Source organism: Dufourea novaeangliae, unplaced genomic scaffold, assembly GCF_001272555.1.
Source record: "Dufourea novaeangliae isolate 0120121106 unplaced genomic scaffold, ASM127255v1 scaffold5, whole genome shotgun sequence".
Classification (NCBI taxonomy): Eukaryota; Metazoa; Arthropoda; class Insecta; order Hymenoptera; family Halictidae; genus Dufourea; species Dufourea novaeangliae.
In genome coordinates this window covers 734,223-751,217 of record NW_015373883.1, presented here as the reverse complement: position 1 = coordinate 751,217, position 16,995 = coordinate 734,223, and the positions used below count along the sequence as shown (strand labels likewise).

The window sequence follows — 16,995 nt, the reverse complement described above, 5'->3', positions numbered from 1 at the left end:
AAAAAGTAATTTCACAATTATAATGATATACATAATATGTACAGATAAAATTTCATCAATTTTAATAAATATTTGACAATGTTAGTTAAAATCATGAAACTAATACTTCTTTGAAGTTCTATGCTTGGAGAACTTATTGAATATCTTTATTACCATGTCTTTATTATTAATTTGTTATGTTTATATTGTCTTCCTCGTATACTATTCAGTAATATTATGAGCATGTGAAGTTTAAAGATTCAATATGAATGATCTTTTCTGTATACAAACTATGCGTACAGAATATGTATACAAAATAACAAATCTCATAATAAGGCAGTAATGTAATAAGAATATTGTATGCGGAATAAACCACGGCACAATAAATGTTTGCAATTCTGTACATAAATGGTTTTGTATCGTAATCAAAGTTATATTGACAAAATAGTATATCAAATTTTTATACACAGGGAGTCGGCAATACACTTTGAACTATATTTATAAGTGTATAAGAGAAGCTCACCTGAAACTCAAATGTCCTGCAATACCACATCTAATTTGTCTCTTTGTTTAACAACTGTAATGCCTTCAAACAAAAATATGTTTTCACTATACCAATAGACGACAGATTTTATAATTTTGTAGATTTACTAGGAAAAATATTAGGATAGGAATGTTTTAATACATTTTCTTATATCTTTTATAGTTTAACTTTTGTGAAACATTAGAAATTAATTAAGTTTTTTTTGTTCCATTTAAGCTCCTCTACGACCCTATGAATATAATGCAATTTGTACCAACCATCCCTTATATATAATATATTGCACAGGTGAAAGTATTCTTATCTAAATTCCTGAATGGTATTACATTTGTAAGCATCAATCATTGTACATTCCATCAATAAGAAAGTCCATTCTGCGATAATGTCTCTTATCCCAACAATCTCTACATTGCTTATACACTATGAAAATAACAGCACATAATACTGGCAAAGCTATGAGAGTGACAATAACTGGTAAAACATAATCGATTTTTTTTGGCATTCCTAAACGCGATCTCGTAGGTGAAACAAATGGTCGTTTATCATTATTAGGTCCTGCTACTGTTACAGTTGGCTTTGCTTTATGTTCTTTATGTAAAGCTGTTGTCATAGTAGTATTGGCTGTTATATTTTGTTGCAACGTTGTATTCATATTTTGTTGCAATGTTATATTCATATTTTGATGCAATTTGTTGTTCAAAGTAGTATTTAAAACAACTTTCTCTTCATCAGAAATATGTAATTCGGAATTACTCAACTTATCATTTGTGTACTCACTATTAGTAACACTTGCTGTTGTAGAAGATTCAACTATTGACTGTTTGTTATCCTCTAATGATTTTTCAATGAAAGTTTTTTTCTGCTCTGTGTTTAATACTTCTGTTGCTCCCTTCCTTGGCACTATTTTAGATAATGTATTATTTCTTTTTGTTACTCTTAGAGCATGTTCCTTGTCTTCTGCTGAAGTATCTTTCATATTTAGATTCCCAGAAATGCTTGCTAAATGTAAAGTAGTAGAAGATGTACGTTGAGTAGTAGAAGAAAATGAAATTGGGCCACCTTCACCGACAAATGAAGGGGTGACATTATTTCTCTGAAATAACATTTCCACTGTTATTACACTGTACTCAATTGTGAATGATATACATGATATAATAGAAGACTTTTCATGCAAACAAATTATCAAAAGTAATTATTCTTCATATAATACGCAAATATAGAACTAAACATTGTATGCTACTAAAAACTGAAATGTATATATCTCAATGTGTATAATTTTTAACAAGGAAGTTAAATGCTATTACTTACATGTAATAATATTGCCTTTGCAACAAAAATATTTGTATATTATCATGACATCATAGTTATTTCTCTATAAAATTGCTTTTAAAACTAACAAATTGTTTTACCTTCCTATCATTTTCATATGACCAACATTTATTTACAAATTCTATTATACTTTTATCCAATCAAATGATTAATTATTTTTTTTCCTTTCATAATTTAGTAAAAATTAATATATATTTCTATATACTTTTTATTACAAAAATATATATATATATATAATGATATAAAACTGGCCATGCATAAAGTTTCTACTAATTATATTTACATATAAACTGAAGAAAAGTAGGCAAGCCATTACTATTACGTGTACACAAATTGAAGAAATTCAATAATGTTAATAACTACGTACTTTGATATGTAATAAACAACACAATAGTAAATAAAAGGCTGCATGAATTACACTATTACATAAAAAATTATTAACAATTGTATATTACACTTTTTGAAGTCAATGTATACATTTAAGTAGAATTACTAATATTTTGGTCCTCCACTATAACTTAAATCGTAGATTGACATCAAAGACTTCAGAAATAATGTCAGTGTTGGAAGAAACAAAAGATCTTACATACTTTGAATATTTGTGCAGCGTTAATGGATTCAAGGGTGGGTTTAATTACGGTAAATAAATCCGGATGATTATTTTCAGATGGTGTATTGATAAGGCTTCTATTGGATGTATGCGTTGGAGGCGTTGTACCATCTATTTGAACTTCATCACTGATGGATAAGGTTAGAATAGATACGATCCATATAAATACAGTCAATCCGTGAAGATTCAGCATCACGAACGAAGTCATTATTATAATTATAATATCGTATTTTACGATCTCTTTGACCTCGAGTACATTCAGTTAAAACGTGTAAAAATATAGAAAAACTAAAAAAAAAAGTAAGTGGCCCAAACCACTAAGAAATTCGTCGCTCCATAGCAAGTACGCACTAACTGTTGCGTAAATATGTATGTGTTAGTAAGTCTATAATACATCTTATACACTCACCCTATTCAATTTGTACAAATTTACTTTTTCTGGCACTGTAAAATAAATCAATTGAATTCTACTGACATATCTTCATTGCTATTTAGTAATGAATACGACAATACATGTTTGATATTGACAAAAATGTTTAGTTTAATTAAAAAATACTCGATGAACCTATATATATGTGTATATAATTATATATAACTATATATAAATATATACTATAACATATAATAGTCCAGAAATATTAGCATTCAAAAATATTTGTTAATCGTCCACATATTTTATTTACAAAATGTTAGATAACTAAATAGTTATAGTGGCCGCTCGTTAATCGGACTCCCTCTTATTGCATATTGGCAACGCCCTTCACTCACACGTATTTCCCAGCCTGCACGTACCCCACTCAGTCGCCAGGATGGAATACGTACGGTCTCGCATATTTCATCACAGAATGTGTGGTGTATAAAATATTGTTTTCATAAAATGTTTCAATGTTTTTAGATATTTTCAGTCATAATAAACTACACTTCGTATCATGTCTAGCGTGTGATAATGCATAACTTATTAAAATAGTACAAAGTAAAAGTGAACCAATAATACTGTTTTAAATGATTATTCCTATAAATATTACATATATGAAATATTTAAAAAATTCAACCTGTCTATAATTCTACAACTATTTTAGCTTAAGAAACAATTAATTTTTTAAGTGTATTGTCTTCAATTCGTTATTTAAAATATTTTACTTCTGAGACACTGTTGAACATATGTATAAAAATATTCATAAATATTTTATTCTTTGTCCAGTGATCTCTAGTTGAAAACATTAACAGATGGTTCTCAATGATAAAGTCATAGAACAATAGGACTGAATATCTCAAAAATATTATGAAAATTTAATTTCATAATATTTTAGATTGAGTCAGAAGTAAAATATTATACCTAACTCAGTGTAATGAAGTTAAAACATTAATTGTCAATTAGGCTGAAATACATAGGTGTACAATTATAGTAGGGGAAGGGCCCCCCCACCACTTGACCATAGCACAGCCGACTCTGGTACTAGCCGTGCTGAACAACGTGGCAACACTAGTACTATAGTTATGATATTTATGTGTTCCTTATGCATAATTAGTCAAAAATACAGTGTATTAGTATGGTTTTATGTACAAAATAACGATAATTATAACACTGAGCACAAAACTTTATTCTTGAAAATAGGACTCCCGAATCCACCATAAGCGGTGTTGTCACGTTGTTCAGCACGGCTAGTGCTATGGAGTCGGCTGTGGTAATGTATATGTATATGTTATGTATAGTGCAGTACGGTGTAAATACTGTAGATAGTAATTTTATGGAGTTAATAAATGTCAAATAAAAATAAGTATGACTGTATCAGTAGGTAAGTTTTGTTGTTTTATCAACTAATATATACGCACTGTACACCAGGGTAGGGTATTCCCTAGCAGTAATTATTGTATTACATAACATTATTAATTTCACTTAACATGTTGATTGCCAAGTATGAGATAACTTGTTTTTGAAACAAGAGGCTGAGTTATTTAAATATTGTTACAAAGTTTTTGTGTAAAATTAATATGGCGGTATAATTTTAAATAAGACAAACAGCCTCTATTAACTAAATGCATACATTTTCGACGATATATGACTTAAAAAACGAAATCAAGTCTGTCTGGCTACATATGGCTTGTTTCACTGTGGCAGTCAACGTGTTAATTATGTTCTTAATAGAAACATTTTGTTTTGACAAATGAAGTTCTGAGGTAAAGTGATACTTTTGTTCCTGATTTTTGAAGGATGTTCACCATTGTTATCAATTATTCGAATTAATTTTTTTTTTCATGTAAAGTCGTAAAAGTAGTATTTTTAATTCTTTGGGATAAAACCAAAGTGATACATAAAGTGTAAAAATAAAGAATACCACATATTCCATTTAGTAATTAAGATATTTAATATTAGTTTATAGTGTAGATAAAAAGAAAGGCATACTTTTAAGGTTTGTGCAAATTTTCTTTTACTTTGTAGAATCTATCTTATGCCTTGCTGTTGTGGCACTTTTATGGGGTGTTACCAATCCTTTCATAAAGAAAGGAGCCCAAGGTTTAGAAAATGTGAAAGCGTCTTCCAAATTTGGTCAATTTTATAAAGAACTCACATTTCTTCTCACAAATTTAAAGGTTCCTTTTTAAAGTTTCATTATGGTTACACATCAATATATTAACTTTCATTTAATTACTTTTATTTGTCTAGTACATTATACCATTTATCATCAATCAAGGTGGTTCTGTCATATACTTTGTAATGCTTGGTGGTACAGATATATCATTAGCTGTACCAGTCACTAATTCCCTTACCTTTGTGGTAACTGCAATCACCGGTTGGATGCTGGGTGAAGAAAAGATACATAGAAGTTTGCATATTGATCGTTATCTTTTAATATCTATTATGATTTAGTATAGATATCATTTGAATCACTTTTATTTCCAGGTACATATATTGGAATGACACTTGTATTGAGTGGAACAATTCTTTGTTGCTGGGATAAATTAGATGAAGCTATATAATTTTAATTTCATTCAGTAGTTTAATGATTATAATAAAGTGACATATGTGTTAGCTCATTACTAGTATTTTAATAGATTTGCCTTATCACTTCCCAGACTAGTCTTTATTTAAGTCAACAGTGGTACTGGTGACATGGCTACAGTCCATAGAATGTAGATTTTTCAAATCAAGATATTAATATTTACATGATTCATGTTGGTGTATCAATTTGTTGATACATCTTGGAGGTGCAATTGAGGGCATAATTTGGCTACTAATTAAAAATTATGATACATAAACATACTGAAGAAAATACTATTGTTTTGTACTTTAATTTTTGTTAAGGTTACAAAGTTGTTGTTTAAGCTTATAGTAAAAAAAGGTTATTATTTGATTTAATATGTTTGTGGTCCATGATATTCTTGGATGAAATTTTTAAAGATTTTCCAGAGAATGCTGTACCTTCAGAATCCACGACAGAAGCTGCAATTTTTTGTGAATTTTAATACTATATATTCTCTTAAAAAATGTTATGAGTGATTTCTTAGATAAAAATTATGGACCCATGAATTTGTAAAGCCAACAGATAAAATGTTTGCAATTTGCAAAGCAACATACAATGTATATTATTATATAATACATACAGCATTGATTATTTATATGAAAAAATATTATTTTATTGAATGAAACCAAAATTAATTTACATAAACTCTATGAAGACAGTACTAGCTACTTACTTTTCTCATGTTATAGTGTACATTTCATTTGCAAGTAAATGCAGTTACATCAAAATTGAACACATCGTAAGTTATTTATTCACATTGGTTGCATGCTGTTATAAAATAAATGGAATATAAATGTAGTATTATGTCGTTTTATTAGTACTGATAATATTCGGCACTGTGCTCACAGCACAGAGTAGCATGTGGTGCACTGTGCTTACATTTTTATTTACTTTAAATTAATTATTACGTTACAAAATTTAATTCGTTTTGAGATTTTCATCTTTAGGTCTTGTAGCACCTTCCCTTACATTCAGGGTGAAATAATAACTATGTTAATAGATAATACAAACTTATCAATGAATTAATACAAATTGTCAATATATTCATTATATTTACATGCAAACCATAATAGTCCACATATATACATATAACGCAAATAGCACCAAATAGAAAGTGATAGTTGTTGGTGGTCAAGTGACAATTCACAATTGCAAAAAGATTATAAATTCATGGAGGTGATAATATATTACAGCAAAACAGATTTCATGCTTTTTTCCAAGAAATCTGTTTTCACTGTTCCTAGTCAACATTATAATTTCATTAAAAATAATATTTTTCGTAAGGAAGATTGCGATCTGTCATGAAAAAGTGAAGAAAAACTGAAGAAAAAGATTAAGTGGAAACACAATAAAGCAAAGTAAAGATAGTTAGAAATAAAGATTATTATTACAAATATTTACAATTAGTATATGTAAGTAAGATCAAAACGATCTACGCACAATAAAACATTTAAAAATTACACATAAACGCTAGTTATCCACTTGTACAACATAATCGTTGCAACACAATTTGAAAAATATTTTACTTTCGCGCTATTACACTATAGCTTATCTTAATGCATATTACCTGTTACGTTCGTAGATTAAAATACCTTGCACGTTTAGAAATTTTGATTTGTCTTGGAACAATGTGTGTATACACTTAATAGAACGGAAATGGCACTCTGATTCACGGTGAAACAAAATAATTTCTTTTTTGTTTTGTAAATCACACGCTCCACGTTCCTTCGTAATATAAGTACATTTACGGAATGTTTTCATTTATTTGAATGCAGTTACGAACTTACTGAACACAACGGAATAAACATGTTCATTATGGAAAATAAAGTGAATTCTTTTCAACGCATTCTCATCTCACACGAAGGAAATTTAATATGTTAAATCTGGTAGAGAGAAGGCTCCATTGTCGAAGACGGATCATACTATTTTCGTCGGTAAAAATAACAAAAGTTATTTATAGGTTAACCAAGTTTCAATAACCCAGTGATAATCGTTTACCTGTGGGTACTTTCATTTTGCGTAAATAAAGTGTATTTATTAGTTCGTGGAAGAAGGATAATTTTAATCAAAGGAAAAAAAGAAAACAAGAACATGCTTACATTATAGTACAGTTGATTTTAAATTTGGTTACGAATCCGCATACGATCATTAGTTCGTCTCCGATACAGATCTGAATGCAATTAGTGCAGTGGCTCGCAAGGCGCAGTTAATCTTTATGTTGCTCCCTGGTCGCGATTGGGGCATCGAAGTTGCCAAAACTCGGTTAATAAGATTATTATTAATTCCTTCTATAACTCGACACTTGCATTGCACGTTGGAATACAGAAACAGAAAAAGAAAATGGTAATAATAGCTCGTACAATTATTCCGCCCCGAACGGCGGCGGAACGATGACGCGTTTATCGTTAAACCCTTAACAGTTACGAATTACTTATGAAACTCAAGACTAGCATTAATCAATGGCCTGCCCCTCAAGCCCGGGACTTCTTGCTTTTCAGCTTGAACCATCCCGCGCTTTTGTTCGGATCGCGTGGAACAGACGTGGACCTGCTTAGCTCTGGTTTCGTGTTTACGCTCCGTGACTTGGTGACCAACGATTCCGTGGATACGGTTCTGTCCACCTTCTGCTTGTCTTTCGATTTCAATGTACTGCGATTGATTGTGCCTAAAACAGAACGTTCTAATTCAGTCTTAATGTGACATATTTGCTGATAGAAATGAAAATACTGTATTATGAACCGAGACTAAAGCTGCGTTTAGACTATATAACAAAACATTGTTATGTAACAATTTGTTCTATAACGTTGTTATATAACATGTTTTTATAACTTGTTACAAGGTTATACCTTTTGGACAAGTCTGTAACAAGTTTGAACAGCATGTCGCGTCCTATTATTAATCATACCGTCACACTTGATGCATAACATATAACTTGCTATATGTATAACACGAGAAATGTTATATAATATTTTTCTTCCTGTTTTTGTAACAAGTTTTATATATTTGCTATATAACGTGTTATGCTACATAAAAAGTGTAGACGTAGCTTAACACGATCGTGTTAAATTACAATTTATAGCAGGATATCCTCAAAAAAGGTCTTTCGTTAAAATGGCGCATCAAATACACTATCCTAAGGGTCACTCGTCTTTATAGAATTGAATATAGAATCATTCCACGCAAAGTCGGACACTTTTTGGAGTAACATTTCGGATTTTGTTGACAGTTGGATATGTTGTTTTTAGTGATATATAAACGTATTTCGGTGGATTTTTGTGAATTTTTGAAATTGTTCTACAGCTGTTTGAAATATAGTGTCAATCTTTTTTCAATAAATCGTAACTGTTGAAGTGACAAACTGATCAAAATGAGTTTTGTGGGTGCTTACAGTGGAGTCATGAGAATACCTAATAAAAATTATTTCAGTTAAAAAAAGATATTTGTTAACTATTTATTTTGTAATTGTTTTAAAGAAATGCAATGTTTTAACAGTGGGCATTGTTTAAAAATAAAAAAAAACATGAGGATATGGTCCTGTTTGTCCTCTTTATGGACAAATTTTCAAAAATATGGAAACTTTAAAATTGGCCATATGAAAATTAATTGAAGTTAACGCTGCGTTGAATCACACCAAAAATGAGGATACATTTTTTTCAAATTTTTAAATAGTGCCCCGCTATTATAACGATCAATTTTTTTTAAACAATTGCGAAAAAATGGTTAAAAAATGTTTTTTAATTCAAATTATTATTAAGTACTCTTATGCCTTCACTGTAAGCACCCACAAAGCTTATTTTTATCAGTTTGCTGAGTCACCAGTTCTCATCTATTGAAAAAAGGATGACACTATATTTCCAACAGCTGTAGAATCAATAATTTAAAAATTTTCTAATAATCCTTCGAGATATGTATGTTTATATATCACAAACGATTACAATACATCCAAGTGTCAACAAAATCCAAAATGTTACTCTAAAAGGGCTCCGATTTCGTGTGGCACGATCCTATAATATTTCTGAATGGAGGAAAAAATGCAACAGTTTTCCATGTGTATTCAATACTTAATTGGCGGTTACTATACGAAATGAGTAATTTTTTTGTCTCGTAGAATCTCATTGCATATGTACAGTAGACATTCGTTTCCCGCGCCACCGTTATCTGCACCAAAGTCACGCCCCTTGCTGACACGTATTTCTCACACACACGCGCTTGAAGCGTACAGCGTACAGCGTGATTGAATGTTGATTTCCATTCAACGACCCATAACAAGAGATTACGAGACAGAGATGAAGTAATACTATCAACAACCAGAGACTGCAAGGAAATGTTCGATCATTTCCTCAAAGTAAATTATTTTCCATCACAATTGGCTGAACTCAGACCATGAATGACCTTTCCAATAGGTCATTGTATTCGTCTTGAAATACTCTATCAGAATGTAAGTAAAAAAACATACCGTTCCATTTAAAAAAACAGAGATGACCTTCATATCTCCTTGACGCCTCCACCTATCAAAAAACTAGTAACATCGGATGATCAACCCCTCGATACCAAATAATTTTGTCCTGATGCATTTTTTCCTGTCACCAATAGCAGCCAAGTTATTCAGGTGGCCGGTTTTAAATGCCTCACCCTGTATAGTTGCGTCGCACGACTTAAAGGCGGGGACAACGCTCGGGTAACTGGCGTCTGCTTCCTGCATGATTCCTGGAATTCTGGCCCGCTACAGTCCCGACTAGTGCGGGAAACGAATGTCTACTGTACATACATATGTGTCGGCAACAGATATTGTTATCGACTTTCGGCAATTGATGTTGTTATCGACCGTTGGCAATCGTTGCTGTTATCGACATTGCACAGGCAATGGATGGTGGTGACAATTCCGAAGAGCCATTTGTTTTATATTTTATATGTACATACATATGTATAGAATTGAGTAGCGGTTGTCTTACCAAAAGAAGACGGAGGCTCGATATATTAACAAGGAGGGTAAAAGGGATTGAAATAGAAGGATACCTGAGAATTGAGCAGATATAATAAAGAACTAGTTACATATATGTTGTGTTTAATAACTTAAACCTTGGTATACGAAATATGCTTATACGGCAAAATACAACAAATTTTTCCATATATAAAAATCAATTTTTCTGGAAACAGCAAAATTACATTTCTACACGTGAACGAATTTCTCATATGATAGCTTCGGCGCTATTCTAAGCAGTAGTAAAGACACATTAGTTATATCTAAAAGCACGGAATTTGATGAATTTTTTCGATTTTATTTTCCCAAGAGGCTCCATGCAAGCAATTCTATTTACATTATTCTACATTGTATTTCTGTTTTTGTACATAAAGTATTAAGTACAACATAACTCAGATGGGACATGACACCTTGAAGACGGCTTAAAGACGCCTTAGACCTAAAATAGCCGTAAAATAGACGTCTTTAAGGCGTCATGTGCTATCTGGGTAAGGAAGCTCTCTTTATTGTGGAACTCCTGCATACTTGGGGAATATTAGTCGCAGTTTAAATTGATCAATCCTCATGTAGGTATTTTTGAATACGATTTACCAGTTTTCGAGAGATTGTCCTTGCTTCGTCGAGCGTCTTTTCCACGGCGGCTTAACGTTTCGCGACTTCGTTGCCTGCGTCTCAAGGTTGCCATTGACTTTGGATGCATTTGTTGATCGTAATTTATCTCAAAAGGTTCCCTGTAGTGCCTCGGTTTCCAAGGCGCGAGGACGCTCACGCTCCTCGATACTGTCCTCGTATGCGACTGTAGAGGTCGATTTAATTCCTCCCTGCTCGCCGCTCTGCGTCTTTCATTGGGTCCAGGTATTTCGCCCACTAGAAATGCACAGTGCCGTTAAATATTCATTCACCACTCAGACTTATTGTGTTGAATTACAGCCCAGATAGCACATGACGCCTTAAAGACGCCCATTTTAGGTCTAAGGCGTCATTAGACGTCATGTGCTATTTGGGAGTAGAAGTAGGCAATTGAAATAAGAAAATTGAGTTAACCCGTAGTAGGCACAGTGCTGCAAATTCGCACCAGCAAAAATTTCAAGTATTGAGTATTTTCAAAATCTTACTTACTTTAATTAACATTTATAAAAAACATACAATTTTCCACGAAATGTGGGTATCACCAATCGATTCTGGAGTATATTTTCTATGAGAAGCATACGTTTTACTTACAAATTACTATTTATTCCTAAAAGTTATGGTAGCAAAGTTTGAAAATATCGATTTGCACCAGTGTACCTACAGTGGGTGCTTGAATGAATTGTGCATATTGACATTAGAGGACCTACCTGTAGCAGCATGAAGGTATACAACCGACCTCTGTGATCTCTGAGAGTTCTGACTCTGTTGACTGCTGTCCCCTGTTGTACTCTCACCGGAAGACAACGCGCTTTCAGCTAGTCTCGGTGGTTTCCGTGGCGGCGACAGGATGCCCAAGTTATGGCGGCTGGAATTCGTAACATCACGCCCTGAACAGGCATGGTCGTCGGCTCGTTTGTTTCTGCGAATGATAATTAATTGCTTTACCAATTGTTCAACATTACGATAATTTCATTAAATTTAAAGTACCTAATCATAAAGTATGGAATCATAATAGACTTTGATGTCTGAACGGATTGCAATCGGAACAGAATGGTAATTGAAAGTTACAATGTATCGGCATTAAAATTATTGTTTTGAAAGATTCCATGAGAAGTAATTCTTCAACCTCTGTATATAACGATCTAATAAGAATAAAGTTATTTTAATAAAACCATCCCTTATAAAAATTTCTTTCTTCCAAAACCTGTTTCCCTGTTCACATCACCCAGGGTTTTTCAAAATAATGCGAAAGCTTGAGAGATAACAAATATTGATCTCAATTCAGTATTCATTACAGACATTTGGTGCATAAGCAGCCAATTCTTTAAAAAAAATTGCTCACGAAAGGGTTAATTTATTAGAACACTTCAGGCCAATCCTGTATCGTACTATATACAAGGTGTGACAAAAATGTTGGAGTACTCGGAAATGGGAGTCTCCTGAGGTCATTTGAAACAAGCTTTTTCCTTACCAAAAATGTTATCTGAAGCTTTGTTAACGAAATATTAACGTCAAACCTTGGCCAATCAGAGCGCGAGTCTGCCGGCCGAGTTCCCGCGGTAACGTCGGCAATACGCTGCGATTGGTAGATCGGTATCTCGAAGAATTTTTGAAAATTTGAAAAATTGTTGATTTTACAGCTCTTTGAAATTTAGAGTCAACCTTTTTCAATAAATCGTAACTATGGAACTAACAAACGAGTACCATAAGTAACATAAGAGTACCATATAAAAATTGTTTCAGTGAAAAAAAAAATTTTTTAACCATTTATTTTGCAATTGTTATTAAGAAATGTAATTTCATAATAGTAGGGCCCAATTGAACAAATTGAAAAAAATTTAGGTTGTAGTCGTAATTATCCTCTTTATGGATAAATTTTTAAAAATGTGGAGACTTTAAAATGACCATATTAAAATTGATTGCGTTGAAACCCATCGACTGGACCGGTCAAGCCGTACCGGCTAGCCTAGTGCCACACGGCTTGGTCGGTCGAGCACGTGTAATTCGATGCAGCGTTCACTTCAATTAATTTTCGTACGGCCAATTTTAAAGTGTCCATATTTTCGAAGATATGTCCACAAAGAGGACAAATAGGGCTGTATCCTTATTTTTTTTTCAAAGTTTTAAATAGTTCCCTGGTATAAAAACAAGGGTATTTATTTAAAACAATTGCAAAATAAATGGTTAAAAAATATCTTTTTATAACTGAAATAATTTTTATTTGGCATTCTTATGTCTTCACAGTAAGTACCCGCAAAGCTCATTTTGATCAGTTTGTTAGTTCAATAGTTATGATTTATTGAAAACACGTTGACCCTAACTTTCAGACAGCTATAAAGTCAACAATTTCTCAAATTTTCAAAAATCCTTCGAGATACGCTTATATAACGTCAAAGACTGCAACATATCCAAATTTGAGCAAAATCCGACATGGTGCTCCAAAAGTGTCCGATTTCGCGTGGAATGACCCTAATAGTATTATTTGCCTACTTACTATAGTTACTATTTAGGCTGCCGAAGGTACAGTATAGTATCGAAGTACTTTAGACTAATCCTGTATTTCGCAGAAACCACACTATACTTATTGCCTATATTCCCCGCGCTGATTCTCGCGTTAGAAGACATAACCTATTTCAACTTACCTGCGGTCTCTATTAGACGAAACGGACTCCTGATCGGTATCTCCGAAGAAACGTAAATTCTTCTGTACCGAGACTCGTTCGGGCGCGGACGAGGCCTCCTCGTCCTCGGTGCCGGTCGTCAAGATCTCGCTCTCTGGTATTCTGGGCTTCTTATCCACTGCCTGGAACAAGCAAAATCGCTGGTTAGCGTACGGCGGCTAGTAACGGTCACGGAGATTCGCGGAAAAATTGCGGGCAACCGTTGGCGAACGGAAACACCGTGGTAACAGAGAGAAACGTGTTAACACATTACCTATTGGCTGCTATTTAATAGGGTTCAGGAGATCCAAAGATTAACGGCCAAGGAACTATCATTAAACATTTCAATTACAGTAGTAAATTACATTCATGAAAAATAGGAAGAGCTCTAATAGAATAACCTAACAATTTCTTCTTTAACCCCCCGCTGGCATACCTCCTTCAAACGCAGTTGTCCCACTGGGTCAATTTGACCAAAACGAATATTCAATCAGCTGTTGTTCAAAAACTATTCGTTAAATTAAGTCACAAAAGAAGTTTCAGATGAGATTTGTACATTGTAGTTTATATGTTCACGGTAAGAAATTAATAATGAAAGTTTCATTATGTTTAAAAAAATTCTGAAAAAAGTTCTTTTAAGGAGTCTCCCTACTGTGACGAGTAAAAAATTTGGCGAAATTGAGGAACTGTTTCAGGAAAAACTATAAGGTATATCGATGTTAAACTTTTTTCTATGAATTCGTATACACTAATATGATAAGCTTAATTTTTTTCATTTGAAAATGTAGTATAGATTAAAAGTTATTGTAATTTTCCGGGACTGCCTAAAAGAAAGGTGCCACCATGCTTGCCATTATATCAGCTGTCTACGTTATTTCAAACAAAAAATTAACAAAAATTCTTAATCTGTATGAACGTGGCTATCGCCCGTACTAGAATGGGTAAAAAATATTGAAAAATAACGAAATGGCGGAGTTTTGCAAAAAAGTGCCGATTTGCGAAAAAAGTCACTCGTTTTTCAAGTTGCAAAATTCGAATTTACAAATATCATCAACTTCATTCTGGTACGGGAGAGAACTATGCACCTACTGAACATACCTACGTATTTTCAAGTCACTCCGTCGTACCATCATCTGTTTAACGATAATTAAAATTTTTATATATATTCTCATCTTAGTGGAAATGAGAAAAACGAGGTGAAACGAGTGATTTCTCCATGGATAGAAGGACCAGTAGGGTAGGTTTCGACGGTAGGTACACTGACGTGCAACTCGGCTTTCGCTAGGGGAAAAAGTGAGGTAGGCGAAGGGCCACCTACCATTTAGTTTTCGAAGTTACTGAAATTTATGCCAAATTAACATTCAATTTAGCATTTATTTCAGTAGTTGAAATAAATTTACTAATTGGTAGGAGGTCCTTCTTCTACGCCACTTTTTTCGGTAGCGGAAGCCGAGTTTGCACATTAGTGTACACGAAATACAATAAAGCCGACCAGAAAGGTGTATATTCTTCGCGCAGAAGGAGAAAAATCACCCAGCTTCCCGGGCTCGTTTCTATCCTTGGAGCCTTCATGAGTCATGATCTTCCTCCACCCTCCTCCTTCACTTCTCTTCTCTTTCACGGACCGTCGGAGCTCATCCGATAGATCATCGTCCACAGCGAGATTCACGCGCACGCAATCATCCCGAACGGGCCTATCGGAGAGCAGCCAGCCCATAGGATCGGAATCGGTCCCTGACAGAGATTATTCCATGGACCGATGGTTAAGCTAGGCAGCCTCTTGATCGGCACTTAATCTCGCGATTAAATTAAACCACAGAGCGCGGAGTTAGTTAAGCATTTAATCAAACTGGTAATTGGAGGTTGTACTGGCCTAATGGCTCGCCGCTCCGTAGCGACCTGGACTGACTGATGAATGCGAGAGAGCCGGGGCTCACTCACGGCTCGCTGCGAACCGATAACCGGAACTATGCACCGATAGTTAGATGAACTGTGAACCGACCCCGTACCGATCCCCGCTAGTTATCGGACTTAACTTACGAAAATGTTTCACTTTGTAATCGTTCCACTGAGTTCCGTTTCGAAATCTTACTGCGGGCGATGTTGAATGCTGGCGCTGCGACGCATGATAATTTGAAACGCGCGCCAAAAATGGTGCTTCATTACTTGGTAGCTATCGGAAGGAGTCTAGGGTAAGTGTGGGTATTACTGCGGATGTACCGATTACTGCAGATATTTATAAAACGAATAATATATGTTGGAAAGTATATAAGCTTCTGAACATTAATGATAAAATTATTTTAAACTTTATTACAAATAATAAATAGTAAATATGTAGAGCAAAGTTGTTATTAACCCTTTGAGCGCTGAGTTTTGCGACGTTAAGCGTGTGCTGTGGGCTGAATACCCATATTTGCGTTCATAGCCCATGGTGAAGGATTTTGCCGAACGCATATATGTGTTCATAGCGCTCAAAAGGTTAATTCTTTTATTGTAGTTTGAAATTCGTCAAGACGACGCTTCGATCGATTTCCAACGTGACGGTTTTGAACGCCCACTTAAAAAGACATTTATATCTTTGTTATTAACAGTAATATCCGTAATGTAGCGTTATTACTCCATAGAGTAAGAGTTCTTTTTTCATGAAAACAGTACATCATTCATTTACAGTTTATTTTTAATTTTTATTTTTTACCGCAGTGTTAGGTGCAGTACTTTACACTTTACACCATGTAGGTGTGTTTATTACTGCGGACTGATGACAGCGTAACCTAACCTATTTTCGACTACATTTACTCACTTAAAAATTAAAGCTACAGAATTAATGTTATGGAAAAAAAATCAGAATAAAAAAAATGTTGAGTTCCCTTTCAAAAGTTTATTATTATTTATTTTATTATTAATGTTCATATTGTAATAAGGAGTAATAATACTATAAATATCTAATGAATTAATACTTTCTGTCTTGTATATTATGTCACATTCTTCTTACAAATAAAATTAAATAATTTTTCTATTTACAGGATATAGGTATTTATACTAAAGACGAAAGACACCCCCTTTTCTAATTCTTTGCTAACCCTTCGTAACTATATGCAAGGTGTCATGTAACTGGTGATTTTACGTGAAAAAAGTAAATCGAAAATATAGAATAAAATTTTTTCATTTGAGACTTCGTTTTCGAGAAACTCGATTTAGAACATTTGCTGAATACGCATGCAATATTATGGAAGTCGATTTTC

The 16,995-nt window shown here is 33.4% G+C and overlaps 3 protein-coding genes across 3 annotated transcripts in view; 1 reads left to right on the top strand and 2 right to left on the bottom strand.

The window, feature by feature from the left end:
* Nucleotides 1-745: 745 nt before the first annotated feature.
* Nucleotides 746-2,725, bottom strand: LOC107189046. Its single transcript, XM_015577515.1, has 2 exons — nucleotides 2,440-2,725; nucleotides 746-1,613 (listed from the first exon to the last, which is right to left on the bottom strand). Exons 1-2 carry the CDS (start codon nucleotides 2,665-2,667, stop codon nucleotides 858-860), a joined length of 984 nt encoding a protein of 327 aa, XP_015433001.1. The 5' UTR covers nucleotides 2,668-2,725; the 3' UTR covers nucleotides 746-857.
* A 1,514-nt stretch (nucleotides 2,726-4,239) lies between these two features.
* LOC107190057 (transmembrane protein 234 homolog) lies at nucleotides 4,240-5,569 on the top strand. The gene is made up of 4 exons (XM_015578821.1): nucleotides 4,240-4,255; nucleotides 4,900-5,051; nucleotides 5,125-5,284; nucleotides 5,362-5,569. The coding sequence occupies exons 1-4, from the start codon at nucleotides 4,240-4,242 to the stop codon at nucleotides 5,436-5,438; spliced, it is 405 nt and encodes a 134-aa protein (XP_015434307.1). The 3' UTR covers nucleotides 5,439-5,569.
* A 2,228-nt stretch (nucleotides 5,570-7,797) lies between these two features.
* The window catches only part of LOC107190241, a 289,784-nt gene continuing 280,586 nt past the window's right edge, over nucleotides 7,798-16,995 (bottom strand). Inside the window, exons 5-8 of the mRNA XM_015579055.1 lie at nucleotides 13,736-13,896; nucleotides 11,801-12,012; nucleotides 11,055-11,330; nucleotides 7,798-8,147 (exon numbers count right to left, since the gene is read on the bottom strand). Of these exons, the coding sequence (XP_015434541.1) occupies nucleotides 7,954-8,147; nucleotides 11,055-11,330; nucleotides 11,801-12,012; nucleotides 13,736-13,896 (843 nt within the window). The 3' untranslated portion in view covers nucleotides 7,798-7,953. The remainder of the gene's footprint in view (nucleotides 8,148-11,054; nucleotides 11,331-11,800; nucleotides 12,013-13,735; nucleotides 13,897-16,995) is intronic.